The 15,294-nt window shown below is 40.4% G+C and overlaps 1 protein-coding gene across 8 annotated transcripts in view; it reads left to right on the top strand.

The window, feature by feature from the left end:
- The window catches only part of PDE6H (phosphodiesterase 6H), a 60,556-nt gene extending 46,917 nt beyond the window's left edge, over positions 1 to 13,639 (top strand). For 4 of the 8 annotated variants that reach the window (XM_047741878.1, XM_047741880.1, XM_047741884.1 and 1 more), the window contains 3 exons: positions 8,518 to 8,691; positions 9,969 to 10,009; positions 12,667 to 13,639. In XM_047741878.1, coding sequence (XP_047597834.1) covers positions 8,558 to 8,691; positions 9,969 to 10,009; positions 12,667 to 12,743 — 252 coding nt within the window. In that variant the 5' untranslated portion in view covers positions 8,518 to 8,557 and the 3' untranslated portion in view covers positions 12,744 to 13,639. Of the gene's footprint in view, positions 1 to 1,175; positions 1,239 to 3,937; positions 4,234 to 6,890; positions 7,022 to 8,517; positions 8,692 to 9,968; positions 10,010 to 12,666 lie in introns of those variants that run through there. The other 4 variants (XM_047741877.1, XM_047741881.1, XM_047741879.1 and 1 more) reach the window with 4 other exon arrangements.
- Positions 13,640 to 15,294: the final 1,655 nt, after the last annotated feature.

Below are 15,294 nucleotides of genomic sequence, written 5' to 3'. Positions count from 1 at the left end.
TGATCATCAATCACCTCGTTCAGAGCCATGTGACTCCACTACCTGGTTGTACGATCAGAGATAGATAGCTGATCAAAAGTCAGCCCTGAAGAGGCTAGCAAGTCACCAATTAAGTAAGCTGGTAGAACTCTTCTGTCTCCCAGAGGCAGTGTGTACTTCTTGGTGGTTAGCCTGGCTACTTAAATCCTCTAAGACTCAGTGGCAGCAGGAGTAGTAGAGAAACAGAAAGAACAACCACTTGGAACAGAGAACAATGGGTACAGTCCCTGAAGATGCAAACTGACCAGATCTCTAGAATTCCACAGTGTCTTGAACAATGTTTAGGTCTCCACAAACCTACCGAATGTGGTTGAGTTTCCTGTCTTCCACACATCCCCTTATATCCCACACTTCCTCTTTTTTTGGATTTAAAAATTATCATTTCCTTTCTGTTTTAAGAACTTCCTTTGTCATTCTTTTAGTGTAGGTTTTTTGGTGATAGATTGTCTTAGTCTTTCTTTATTAGGATGTCTTCATTTCCCTTCGCTCCTGAAGGATAAATTCACAGAGGTGACAGTTCTATTTTTATCAGGACTTAAAAAATGTTGTGCTACTTTCTTCTGGCCCCATGGTTTCTGATGAAAAATCCTCCATCATTCCATTTCTTCACCTCTAGGTAAGGTAGTATATATATATATTTTTAAATTGCTTTCAAAATTTGTTTTGTCATTAGTTTTGTCACTTGATTATGATGTGCTTTGGCATAGATTTCTTTGGGTTTGTCCCATTGGGGTTTGATAGCTTCTTGATTCCATAGGCTTTTGTCTTCCATCAAATTTAGGAAATTTTCAGCCTATTTTTTCAAGTACATTTTAGCCACATCCTTTTCTCCTCTCTTGGAACTCTGATGACATGAATGTTAGATCTTTTAGTTTCCAAGGTCTCGGGTGACTGTTGTTATTTGTTGTCATCGTCATCATCATCTTCTTCTTCTCCTTCTTCTCCTTTTCTGCCTCCTCCTCCTCCTTTTCTATTTATTTTTTTCTCTTTTGATCAGATGGGGTGCTTTCTATTGTTCTAGTTTCAGGTTCACTGATTCTTTTTTTTTTTTTCTTCTTTCTGTTGTCAAGCCCATTCATTGAATTTTTGTGTTTGTTATTGTATTAGTCTAAAATGTTCATTTTGTTCTTCTTTAGGTACCTTGTTATTGCTGAATAGTGGTGAAAATTCCCCACTTGGCTTCCTCTGACACCATTCTGGTAAGAAGGAAGAGGGTGCCTCGTTAGCACTGGTTGGAGTTGAAAGTCTAAGATCCCTATATGGCCTTCTCTGATACTACTTAAGTGGGGGTGGGGTAGGGTTACCTAATTATAGCTGGGCCTGGATGGAAGTCTCAATGCTCAACCTGTGCTGATGGGGTTGAAACTGGCCTTTTTTACCCCAACAAGAGGTTGGATTTTTCCCCATGGCTTAGGGTGATTTTTGTCTAATTTTTTTCTGTCTTACTAGATTACATCTTTTCTGGTCATTTGTCTACAAAGAGTAGGCTTTTTGAGAGTTTTTTTTTTTTTTAAAGATTGTATTTATTTATTTGACAGACAGAGATCACAAGTAGGCAGAGAGGCAGGCGGGGGGCGGGGGGGGGCAGCAGGCTCCCCACTGAGCAGAGAGCCCAATGTGGGGCTCGATCCCAGGACCCTGAGATCATGACCAATCTGAAGGCAGCGGCTTAACCCACTGAGCCACCCAGGGGCCCGATTTTTTTTTTTTTTTATCTGTTCCTGCTTGTGTTTCTGTGTTGCTGCCTCTCTTCCCACTAGTTCAGGATGTACAAAACTAAAAGAGAGCTCAAGGAATTTACTGCCACATTGGTCCTAGAGCACTAAATTCCCTATTTGGTCTCTCTTCTTCTCTTGACCTTTTAAAATACTCTTATGTTTGTTCTATATATAATATTTAGGAATTTTAGCTGTACTTAGCACAGGAATGGGGAGAAACATATCTACTCCATCTTGGTCCAAAACTGGATGGAAAATAAATTTTTAAGTCATTAAAGCAATTAGAGGATTTTCTAATCATAAATCCTTGAGAGCTAAATTAGAATCACTTTATTTTTTTTTAAGTTTTTATTTATTTATTTGACAGAGAGAGAGATCACAAGTAGGCAGAGAGGCAGGCACAGAGAGAGAGGGAAACAGGTTCCCTGCTGAGCGGAGAACCTGATGTAGGGCTTGATCCCAGAACCCTGAGATCATGACCTGAGCCAAAGGCAGAGGCTTAACCCTCTGAGCCACCCAGGTGCCCCTAAAATCACTTTAGAAGAGTTTTTCCAACTATATACTTGGTTGTACATCTCATTCCTCATATTCCATTCTTCTGGCTTTCCCTGGGAAAGAAGTGTCATGGTACAACACCCTCCTCCTTCCTCTAACAGTGAGAATCACTGGTTAGAAATCCTTTTACTAATCAATGTGGTTTATCTTTCTCAAGTGTGTTGGGATGGAAAAAATTGAGAACCTTGGCACATTATGGTATATGACATGAAGAAGCTGAGACTGGAGGAGGTGGCACTCTTGTCACATAGCAGAGATGTGATGAGATCAAGCCTACACATGGGTCTACAACAGTACTGTGCAAACAAATCACCTTGAAACCTTATTAAAATGCAGCTTCTGGTTCAGTAAGTCTGGAGCAGGCCCTGAGGTCCCGTATTTCTAACAAACGCTCGGGTGGTATGGACGCTTGTACACTTTGAGTAGCAACACTCTAGAACATTTGGCTTATTGTTCTTCTCACTGCCTATATGAATTGTAGTCCTTCAGCAAAGAAATAGAGAATGGGTGAGGGTTTCACAGATAAGAATCTCAATATCTATGTGCCTTCTACGAGTAGAGGAGGTCTGAATCATAATGGAGACCAGAGGGGGAATGGAAAGACTCATCCAGACACTAAATATTCTACTGGCTCTGCACTGCATTTGCTGCTTCAAAATTCCTCTAATTTTGGTGAAGAGCAAGGTTATTATTATTTTTTCATTAAAAAAAAAAACCCATAAGCTTTTTAGCTGCCCATGTAATCTGCTTGGGGCTGTCAGTTAAGAATCTATCCTTGCCTGGGAAGGATAAATTGACCTTCTTCCTCTATAACCTTATGGAGTGCAATTCTCTAACAAGTAACAATTTAGGGAGAGTACATTACAATTCACTGGCAAAGCACGAGAGAGACCAGCAACATGTGCATCTCGGTCTATTCTGCTTTGCTATAATATAATAGAAAGATAGCAGAATATGCAAGGTGTTTCCAGATTTAGGCCTTGATCCTGGCTCACTACTAACTTTATACACAGTCTGGAGTAAATCACTTTATTTCTCTATGACAAATTTCTCAAAAGAACTTCATGATGCCAGCCTATGGACCAAGGTCTATATAAAGTGATGTACAAATTAATACTAGTGGCTCAACGTAATTGAAAGACTGCAGCCAAGGGTACCAATGAATTGAATTGTAGCCTGAGCCCTGTACTCTGAGGCCTTTGATATGTAAGATTCAGCAATCAATTTTCAAATAAATGCCATCAGTTAATAGTTATCAGCTATAAGTTGGGCTCTTTCTCTGTCAAGTACCACTGAATTTTGTGTCATTTTTGATTTGTGGTTCTATCTTACTGAGGAAATATATCCAGAACTTATTAGGGAGAGATATCGTATACTTTTCAATGTCATTGCTCACACAATCAGCATCCCAGTGTCCCCACTGCAGCACGGGACACTATGATTTTATTTCCTCTTTCCAGTTATCTAGATTCCCATAAGAATTATGACATGATGCTTGTGTGGTGGGGATTGACTTATGACTGGAGGGGTGTGTGTGTCAGGGAACGGGATGGAATGGGAGACAACAAGGACACTGGTGGGAATGGAGGAAGACTAGAGATTGCGAATCACAAACTAAGAATATGCCCCTGGATATCAGCACGTTGTGTGCATTTGTAGTTTCAACACCTACTGATTGACAGGAGAGCGCCCAAGTCAGTTCTGTGAGAGTATTTCAGTTGTCAGAAACCTCCTAAGCCTGTCCCAGTCTCACCCTTTATTCTTCGAACTTCTTTGTACCTGGGTTGGTGCTCTAAGCTCCTAACAGTGGGATTACGAGGCATGTGGGTATTACAGGGAGATAAATCAGGAGGCATAGATCCTTTACTCATCTGCCTTGAAGAAGGCAACTGGGCGGTTTATGGGAGCAACATTCAACTCTGTGAGTATTTCTCAACTTCTGGTGTTTAAGTAGGTTTTAATTGAAAGGCTTTGTGGGTGGTGGAGGGTTGATCTGGCTCTAAAATAAAGAAATGGAACCAGCAGGCCTGGGCTGGGGCTGGGAATGAAACTGGGAGAAAACATGAAGGAAACACATCCAAATTGCCTTATAATGTCATGCAGCCAGCTAATAAGTGAAACTTGATTACTGAGAGGTTGCTGCAAAACTTGATTACTCAACTCATTTTGAAAGAACCCCACACTGACTCCTTCTTTATTGTGGCTCCCAATTTTCTGGGAAAGGAGGGATCTGGGTCACTAAGTGACCACAGAGCAAACAGCTCTTTACTCCCAGGGTGTCCTTGAAAGAGACCAAAATACAAGAGGGGGGACATGAGAGTGTGAGGATAAGGATAAAGAGAGTCAAGAGGCAGCCAGAATGACCCCAGTGCTCTGTGGGTGGCTTAGCCTTCTCGCTCTGAGGCCAAAGTGTTTGTTTGTTCTGATCTGAATGAAGGTACTTGTGGACTTTTTTTTTTTTTTTCCCTTTCATGGCTTTGGTTAGGGTCTTCCTTGGATCTCCAGATTATTAGATTTTCTCTGCCTCAGCAGGACCCTGGTGATATTTATTGGCCCAACCCCATCAGTGCAGGGAGACCACTCCTGCACCTATCTCCTCCTCACCCCTTCTCTTAGCCCCCCAACAATAGCATTGTCTATTTGCCTATATCTTTGCCAAGAAAGGGAGACTGGGGGTGATGATAGCAGCATCAGAGATCCTGACTCCGGACCTTCTGATACTGCTCTGCCTTAGCTGGGGTTTATGGGTGATCATCCTCCATAGCTTCTTACTCTGAACTCTGCTGCCTTGCATCCAAGGTGACACTAATCCTGATTCCCTACAAAACTGTGCTTTGACGTACTGTTCTGCTGAATCCACTTCCTTCTGCAGAACAACAGTTTTTACTCTTCAAAAAGGGAAGACTTTTTGACTTTAAAGCTGACACTGCTTTAAAAATAGAAAGCCATTCCATCTCACAAAGGAATGAATGAATTTCTTGACACTTTTGGAAGACAAAAATGTGAAACATCTTCTTCCTACAGCTGAAAGTAAGTCTGACACTGGATGGAGGATTATTTAGCCAGGGGATGCTCTTTTAATTCCTAGGAAAGCATGGCCAGGATAAGTTTAGCCTCTGGTGATATGCGGCATGGACAAGACTAACTTCCAAGGCAGGGAAGGGTCATATTTGCTCTCTTCCTCCCAAATGGTTTTACAGGGAGAACTGGAGGGCACATCCATGACAGAAACACTCTACGAGTTAGAATGTCCTATCTACTAAAAAATGAAATATTATACATGAAATGCATAATAAATACAAAGTTTTTACCCATGGTGCAAACCCTGAGGATCAGGAGGATCCAGGGATGAACGAGGCAACTGTTCTATAAGGCTTTCAGAAGAGAATACCATTGTATAATGCATCATACCTAGAGAGGAATGGGAATGCCATCTGAGCCTGTGACTTCAAAATTACATATATAAATATGCAAAAGAAATTTACAAGAGAAAAGGGGAAGTATAATCAAGGAAAGATGGAAGTCAAGTGTGATTTTTAAGTTCTTTGGGGCTGCTTTTGGGGATGTCAAGGGAATCCAAGCTTACGGCAGAATTTCAAGACCAGTCATAAATTAATAGGGTGTTGGAGGGATACAGAAGACGACCCAACAAGTGCTGATGACAGTCATTTCTCTGGTATGTGACAAGGGCTCTTCAACCGTTCGCCCAGGAGAAAGTGTATAGGGAGGGCAGGTGAACCTGTGTCCCAATCACAGATTTGTTTGCTGGCTTCCTAGAAGGTCTATTACATAGTTATTATTTTTTTGAGCACTTTGCACCAAACACTTATTTACATTATGCCTTTTACTTTTCTCCATAGCTCTAAGAAGAAGGTATATTTGATTAATTTTATAGATGGAATGAGGTCCAGACAAGTTATGCAATTTATCTGAGGTCACATAGACAGTTTTTATGGAGCAGGGAATTGAAACTATGTCTATTTGAATCTAAAACACATAGTCTTTACATTGCATTGCCCCCAAAGGGTAATATGACTGATTAGTTTACCTTAAACCCTCATATTATAAACTCTGAATCTGACACAGTGGAATCTTAGATAGAACTGCTAGATCAAAGTAGAATACATCCAGTAAAATTAGAATTTCAGATAAATAACAAATAATTTTTCTTTTATAAGTATGTACCATGAACTATTTAGAATATACTTATAATAAAAACCCCATTTGTTATTTATCTGAAATTCTAATTTAACTGGGTGTTGTGCATTCTTATTTGTTAAATACAGTAATCCTAATCCTAGTAAACTCCCCAGATGAGAGAAGGAAAATTTGGGCTTTCTTACTATTTTGAAAGAATTGAGAAGTCCAAAAATCTTTATTGGAGAGAAATTCTCTAGTTTTCCTCTGTGGCTTTGTCAGAGCTGGGATGTGTCAGCTACTGGTATAAACTCAGAGAACAATGCTACTCTTGGTTGCCTAGTAGTAGTTTCCATGGTCCCAACCACACTTGGAAGAGACAAAAACTTTGCCTGTTTACCAGGGCGAGAGAGGGTCCACAGCACAAGAACTGGGTTCAGTGAACAGGCGAAAAGGCAGCCCATTTCCTAAAGCCACTGAGAGCTTTGTGAAGTGAAGACCAACTGATGCCTTCTTTATGGTTTGGTGGAGAAATCACAGGCTCTGGCTCTCATCACCCAAAGTTTAAAGTAGTAGTTCAATGTTTCCATTTATTTATTCAACGATTAGACAAATATATACAGCACACCTGCTATGTGCCAGACACTGTTCTAGGTTTTGACAGAAATGAACAAAAATGGAAAAAGAAGCTCACTGGAGCACATTCCAGTGGGGAAATAAGACAAGATCCGTGGCATAAGCAAGTAAACCTGGCCAGGTTTGGCATCCCTGGTACCCACTCACAGATTAGTTAATGCGTTTCTATGGAAAAAGTTGAGAACTAGCAGGAGAAAGTGAAAATAGTAATTGTGGAAAAGAAGATAAGGAAAAAATGTCTCTTAGGCCAGGATAATAATTTAAACTGATTTTGAAAGTAATAAGAAAAAGCTGATGAACTTGAAGTCATACAATATAAAATTTGAGGAATGTTCAGTGTGGTGGAGAAAGAGGAAGATGATTAGCATGGGCCAAAGATGGTCAGGGAGAGTTGAAGCTAAGAATATTAGCATAGAGTCTATAATTTATAGATTATATAAATAAATAAATCTTCCATGTAGCAGAGCATGGAAGTGTTTGGCTCAGGGTAAGAGATTAGGGGTACTTAGAAGTTCTTTGGAGTTTTTTAGACTCTTCCTTCCTAGGAGAAGTATTATCAACTTTTGTGATAGAAAGGAGAAAGAAGAAAAGTCATCCTTTAGCTTAGCATATTTACTTTTAAAATTTATCTTGTTAATACATCCCTATTTGTACTTGAAGAATGACAATGTACATTTCTTTGGCTAAAATCAGTCTGTGAAAATTATATTGGATAAGTCCATGATTTGGATAGGAGAAAATGTTGAATATTTCAGAGAAATGGGTGATTAAAGAACCTCATGTCTGAATATGGAGTTAAAGCATAAACCTACTACTGAATCATCCTCCATTGATTTTCTCGTGTGTGTGTGTACTGGGATGTATCTCATACTACATGGGTGTTAGTGTCCCTGGTTCAGAGCTCTCCCTGTTATCTCCCAGAACTAGGAGAGGAGTATCTTGATTACACAAGGCTTAAACAGTGTAAGGTACTGTAAAATAGAAAGCCCATAAAATGTGAGGCAATAAACATTAAGAGTCAGGTTATTGTGTAGTAGGGTGGAAAAATATATAAAACTTAAAGAACATATCAGTGCTGTAAAGACTATAGATAGCATTCAGTCCATTTTCCTGTGTTCACAGATGATGATCACAAAATGGGAAGTACTTATCATAATAGATTCACATGGAAAGCTTGTGATAATTTATTGAAACAACACATCTATCTAGATTTTTCATTTGTAATCTATCTGTTGTCAGTCTGCATTCCACTACATTGAGTGATTGATTTATACCATATTTTCTTGAAAATCTCTTTAAAAGATGATTGATTCTTCCCTTTTGTGTCAAGACAAAGTCCTGAGCTTTTCTGACTTTTCCAGTGAGGGTCTAAGAAGCAATGGTCCCTGTACCCTGAGAATCTTTTTTTTTTTTTTCCCTCTCACCATCTAAGGAACCTGAAAGAGAACCATCAGACACCCAACAACATCAGAATGAGCGACAACACTACTTTGGCTCCTCCAGCTTCAAACCAGGGTCCCACTACCCCACGCAAGGGGCCCCCCAAGTTTAAGCAGAGACAGACTCGCCAATTCAAGAGCAAGCCTCCTAAGAAAGGTGTTAAAGGGTAAGACCAAAATGAAAAAGAAGACTTTCTTTTTTTTCCCCCCACAATCCTGCTTTGGTTTTGAGAAACTAATGCTCCCAATATTAAATAGACTTAGAAAGATTTCTACCCCATCTTCTATTTTCCTCTCTACCACAGTCTTTATGGAATCAGTTAATTTTTAGCCCTGGAATGCTTTCTCTCTCACCCACCAGGTCTGTGGTGACATTTAAAACGACAAATGGAGATGGTCATAGCAACCTTTGACTTGACCTTCCAGACTTTTCTTGACCACTCCTCTTCACCAGTACACCCTATGGTTTAATTTGGAATACTAAAACACAGGCCATTTCCAGAATGCAGAGTTTATTTTTATGGCTTCAAAGGTTAAGTCTTCAATTCTTTATTTTTCTCTTTCTCTTCTTGGCAAAATCCAATTTATTCTTTAACATATATTCATATGTTAATTTCTCTTTTGAAGCCATTACTGACTCTCTTAGACAAATGTGATCATGACTTCCATGTTTGCATTTCATACATTCAGCTGTGATAACCTGTATTGCCTTACATTACATTTATTTATTTACATCTGTTCTCTGAGATTGAAGTTCCTCAGAGAAAATTCATTTTTTTTCTTAATTCTCTATGTTTAATACAATGCCTGTCACATAGTAAATGCTTGATAAATGCTTTTGTATAGCTAACCAAATAGATGAATTAATCATTTTAATGTCTTTCATACTGTGTTTTCATTCCAATTTCTTCCTTCCTTCCTTCCTTCCTTCCTTCCTTCCTTCCTTCCTTCCTTCCTTTTAAGATTTTATTTATTTATTTATTTGACAGAGAGCTCAAGAGAGCACAAGCAGGGAAAGCAGCAGAAGGAGGAGAAGCAGGCTCCCCACTGAGCTGGCAGCCTGATGTGAGGCTCCATCCCAGAACTTTGGGCTCATGACCTGAGCTAAAGGCAGAAACCCAACCTACTGAGTCACCCAGGAGCCTCCATTCTATTTTCTATTTTTAAAAGTGGAGCTTGACTAAATTTCCCCAAGGATAGTTCTAGTTAGCTTTCAGTTGTCTTAGGCTAAATTTTTATGAGGGGCAAATCTCACCACAGAGACACACTGTCTGAAACCAGCCTGAGTCACTTTGTCTTTTCCCTAGGTCAATGCAAATAAAATATTTCTCAAAGACAAAAACTTAAACCTCTTTCTGCCCCCTTAGTCAGGAAGTTGTCAGTAGGAGACATTTTAGGATCCTTTCACTCTGATGTCAGCTAATTTTTCTTTTTTTTTCTATAGGTTTGGAGATGACATTCCAGGCATGGAGGGGCTAGGAACAGGTGAGCCTCCCAAGACATGGACTTTCACTTGGAATTTCACCACTATCCATTCTTTAGGCCTCAAAGGGCAGTGAAAAATTACAAGAAATAGCTAAGGCAGCAAGCAGATCCTTGAAGACATAGAAGTGTGGGGGTTAGTTTAATCTCCTCAGTAAATACACATGTGCCCTGAGGCAAAAACTCTAATAGAAATTAAGCTAAGGTCCAAAGATACTAAATCCTCTTGTTCTTTACATGCTTCCTCAATGCTTGAGGACATCAAGTTGTAGACTTTAATGGTAGAAAGATTCTCAGGGTTTGTCTATCCCAACTTCATCATTTCTTCAAAAGAAAAATCTGAGACAAAGAGGAATGAAGTGACAGTAGGAGGCCACAGAGTGAGGTATTGGAAGCAAGGGAGGAGCCTGGAGAACTTTTTCACACTACCAGACAAAGCACTCCCTAACCACCTTCCTCTTTTTACATATGCTCTGGCACCCAGAACAGGGCCTACACACTGAATGTACCCAATCCAAGATTTTTCAGTTGGCTAGAAAAATTGGATTTGTTGGATAATGAATGAAAATGACTGGATCTTCCCTTTAAAAATACTAAAATTTATTTTTTAGAGCCATTTTGAGTTTGCAGAGACCTTAAGCAGGAAGTGTAGAGCTCCTGCATACGCCTGTACATAGCTTCCCCTATTATCAGCGTTTTGCATTGGTGTGGTACATTTGTTGTGAATGATGAGCTGGTGTTGGAAGCACTATTATTAGTGAGCATTCATAGCTTATATTAGGATTCATTCTTTGTGTTGTCCAGTTTTGACAAATGCACAGTGTTGTGCATCCATAACTACAGGTACATACAGAATAGAGGCCCTAAAAATCCCCCGTGTTCTACCTGCTCATCCCTTCTCCCACCCTCCACAAACTCTTGACAACCACAAATCATTTTACTCTCAAAAGTTTTGCCTTTTCCAGATTGTCATATGGTTAGAAGTATACAGTATATAAATTCTGTAGCCTGGCTTCTTTCACTTAGCAATATTTATTCATTTAAGGTTCCTCCATGTCCTATATGGCTGGATAGTTCTTCTTCTTTTTTTTTTAACCACAGAATAATATTTCATTCTATGGCTGTATCACAATTTGCTTATCCTATTAAAAGACATATTTTTGGGGCACCTGGGTGGCTCAGTGGGTTAAAGCCTCTGCCTTCGGCTCAGGTCATGATCTTAGTTAGCATCCTGGGATCGAGCCCCACATCGGGCTCTCTGCTTAGCAGGGAGCCTGCTTCTCCCTCTCTCTCTGCCTGCCTCTCTGCCTACTTGTGATCTCTGTCTGTCGAATAAATAAATAAAATCTTTTAAAAAAATAGACATTTTGTTGTTTCCAAATTTTCGCAATTATGAATAATTCTGCTATAAACACCACTGTGAAGGGTTTTTTTAAAAAAGATTTTTATTTATTTATTTTTTTTTTGAGAGAGATAGCAAGTGAGAGACCATAAGGGGGGGGCGATGAGGAGAGGGAGAAGTAGACTTCCCAATGAGCAGAGAGCCTGATGTGGGACTCCATCCCAAGACCTGGGCTGAAGGCAGATGCTTAACCGACGGAGCCACCCATGTGCCCCATTGTGCAGGTTTTTGAGTGAAGGTATTTTTAACTCATCCAATACACTTTTGATAAATGGTGTGATTAGTAATCAGTGTCCTTACCAGGCAATTCTCAGTGTATTTGCTTTTTACAGTCAAATGTCACTCCTGGGAGCTCAAATACATTTTCCAGCTATTTTCTAAATCTCATTTGCTATTCTCTTAAATCAACTGCTTCTGTATTTTGGCCAGACATATTTAAGACCAGCAGATTTCCTTTGGGCTCTGGAGGATATGCTTAACTCTGCCAACGTATTTGGAACACTAGAAAGAGCTTTATACTGAGGGGAAATCTGAGATCTTTGGCTTGGTTTTAATCCCATCTCTATTACTCTGATTTTTTTTTTTTTTTTTGTAGGTATTTAATCTCTTTGGGTTCCAGTCAGCTTCTCCATAATTCAGGGATAATAGCATTTTATTGCCTGAAGCAAAAAATTGGATTAGTAGATGCCTTGAGATTACTTCTCAGTATGCAACTGGATATATTAGGCATTTCAAAATCTAAAGGAACTAGAGTGAGTCAGAGAAGCCCAAGGAATGCATCTGAATGGGCAGGGAGTACGAAGGCCCTGGATTTCCAGATCATGGGAATTTAAAGTGCTTCTATTTCTCATTTTAACCCTTGGCCTGACTAGAATTCCACTTGTGTTCTTTCCATAGTTGTTGTGCTTTGAGGAGACCCTGTTTGATCGGTGACCTGCACCCCCTCAGGCTAGCTCCAGTCAAAAGCCTTGGGTCATCTCTCCAAAGAGCTACAGAATGAAACCAATGGAGATACCTACCTGGGGTGGGGGGGCATCAGAACTGTGCAAGGGATTAATTAGGCTGTCAATCTAATCCTTCCTGGGCTAAGGGCCATTAGAGGTAACTTTCTGGTTACTGAGACAACGAATGGGAGAGAGGATTGAGGTGTTTCCGGCCAAAGGATGTCTTCTGGAGCACAAGAAGGCTTCTTGAGGCTCTGGGGGTCGGGGGCAGTGAGGCTGGCTTACAAGCTCTTCTTCCTTGTCTTCTCTTGCAGACATCACGGTGATTTGTCCCTGGGAGGCGTTCAGCCACTTGGAACTGCATGAGCTTGCTCAGTTTGGGATCATCTGAGGCACCAGAGGTTCTGCCATTCTCAACAGCAGCTGCTGTAGTTTTGATTCCTTTTGCCCTATTGATCTGCCAGAGTCTTGAAATTCAGCTGTTAGGAAGTGGTTTCTTCCGCTGACACAGTCATTTCCCCTAAATTGCTGCGAAGAGCTCTCAGCGTCAGACCCTCTCCTGCCATATAGTTCAGCTCAGAATAGTGGATGCAGATTGACTTGCTCAGTCATTTCAAACTTGACCACCTTTTCTTATCAGCTGCTTAGAATTCATTGATAGTTCTCTAAATGTTGTTTATTTGCGAAGTCCTTCAAATCTATTTGAAGGCATTCCCTGCAGTTAGTAGCAGCTTTTAAAGATAACATTTATGTCACTCCCTTCCCCTTTTCATTTAATAAAGGACATACTGACCTTGAATCTGATGATGCGGTTGTAGTATAAATGCTGTATGCAAATATCTGATACCCTGTTCTGAGAGTCAATTAAACAAAGAAGGGCGGTCCTCCAGGAAACAAGCACAGGGCATATGAAAGAGTGTGGGAGAAGAGTCAAACCCTGATTCTGCTTTGTAACTTTGTAAATTGTGCACGTTCTGGGTCTTAATTTTATGGAACTGGGTCATCTCTGAGGTCCTAAGCAGCTTGTACAAATTGGACAGCCTTATGTTTGATGGAAGACTGGAGATTCAAACTCAGGAATCTGATAATGTGAGCCTTCCTCTCCCTGCCTTGGCTCAGCTGATTGAAAAGATTTAGATGCTAGAAAGTTTAGACTTAGATGCAAAGGATAGGTGGTTGAATCCTCTAGATAAAATGATGGGTTGCTTCACCGTTGAGGTTGTGTCAAATGTAATGTGCACATAGCTATCTTTCCCCAATACTTTCAAGGCAATTGTGCAATTCAAAGCCTGCCTCTGTCTTACTTGGATGCTTTGGGTACCGGCTGTATTAATTTCTTCACTTCACTTTTGTAATCTGTGGTGAAAGAATGGAGTAAATTAACTGAAAGGAGAGGCGGGATTATAGAGAGGAAAGAGATCTGGGTTCCAATCCTGACTTGACCAGTAAGTTTCTCTGTAATTTGGGACAAAGTTTTCTCCCTTTGGATCCTCTAGGTTGCCTGAATCAGATAATATAAGGTTTGAGGTGGTGATAATTCTATGGTATTGAGGCCTGCAGAGTCTAAGTAAGAGAATTCAAGGAGCTCACACTCAAGAAAATGTCTTGTGCTGCAGAGTCTAAGTAAAAGAATTCAAGGAGCTCACACTCAAGAAAATGTCTTGTGCTACAGGCTCCACACCGTTTTGCACAAATGACCTACTGACCTCTAGCCAGAAGACTAGAAGCCTAAGGAAGGCATCTAGATTAGTGTGGGGAAAGGATACTGTGGCCTTCCAGACCATGGGAATTTAAAGCACTCCTATTTTTTTTTTTTTTAATTCTTGGCCTGACTAGAGTTCCATTTCTGTCCCCCACCCCCACCCCTTAGTAGAAAAGAAAAAGTACAGAAGAAAAAATAAAGTATAAATTCAAGAATAGAACCGTGACGTGCAGGAAGTGTAGCCTGGATGTGTGCCTCCCTCTCCAGGAGGGACTCCAGCCTCTGCCCATGTCCCTGTTTTCTACCTGGTGACGGTTCCATTTGATAGCCAGGGCCCCGGGCTGCCCTCTTTCATTACCATATGCCTCTTGGTGATGGAGGTCCTGGTTCTTGTCCAGCTAGGTGAGACTCTGGTCCACATTTGGCTTACTCTGCAAATGTTTCTCTAAACATTTTAAGATGCACCCAGAGAAACATACTCAATGGCCAGGCTGGAGAAGGATCTAGAAACCCTGCTACATGAAGAACTGTTGAAGGAATGGATAATATTTAGCCTAGAGGGGGGAAATGATCATTGCCAGCAAATATTTGAGAAGTTGTAATGATCAGGATGAAGTAGATATATTTTATGAAGTATTCTGGCATTTGGCAGTACTCTGGAACAGATAAATTGAAAGCCATTCAAATCCCAGAATCCTATTCTTTCCATTTCTAATTCTACATCTACCATTTCTATTATTTCTAATAAGAAACAAGAAAGCCCTTCTTATATAAATGGCACCTAGGAAAGAGATAAAGGCAAATCATGGTCCCCATCAAAGTCCTGGCAGCAGAGATGCCACACTCAGAGTAACTGAAGAAGTTTAAACAAAGGGACTATTTAAAAAGGCTTGGGGTAGGGGTGACTCACTGGCTCAGTCAGTAGAACATGTGACCCTTGGCTTTGGGTCTTAAGTTCAAGCCCCACATTGGGTGTAGAGCTTACTTAAAAAAAAAAAAAAAAAAAAAAAAAAAAAAAAAAAAAGAATAAGCTAAAAAAATCCTGGGAAAGGTTAAAGTGTATCTATAAAAGGTAGGACAGTAACACGGGGCTAGCCACACTGTTGGGGCTACAACGCTTCCAACCTTACACCTGACTGGAATCCCAGTAGGTCTTCTCTATAAGAAAGGCCCCCAGAAGGGCCACGGTGATCACAGTGATCAACCCACAGTGATCCTGTGAGTCATCAGAAGGGGGTGG

The sequence above is a fragment of the Lutra lutra genome, chromosome 8 (genome assembly GCF_902655055.1).
Source record: "Lutra lutra chromosome 8, mLutLut1.2, whole genome shotgun sequence".
In the NCBI taxonomy this organism is placed as follows: Eukaryota; Metazoa; Chordata; class Mammalia; order Carnivora; family Mustelidae; genus Lutra; species Lutra lutra.
The sequence above is the reverse complement of the archived record's forward strand: the minus strand, read 5'-3'. Positions and strand labels throughout refer to the sequence as shown.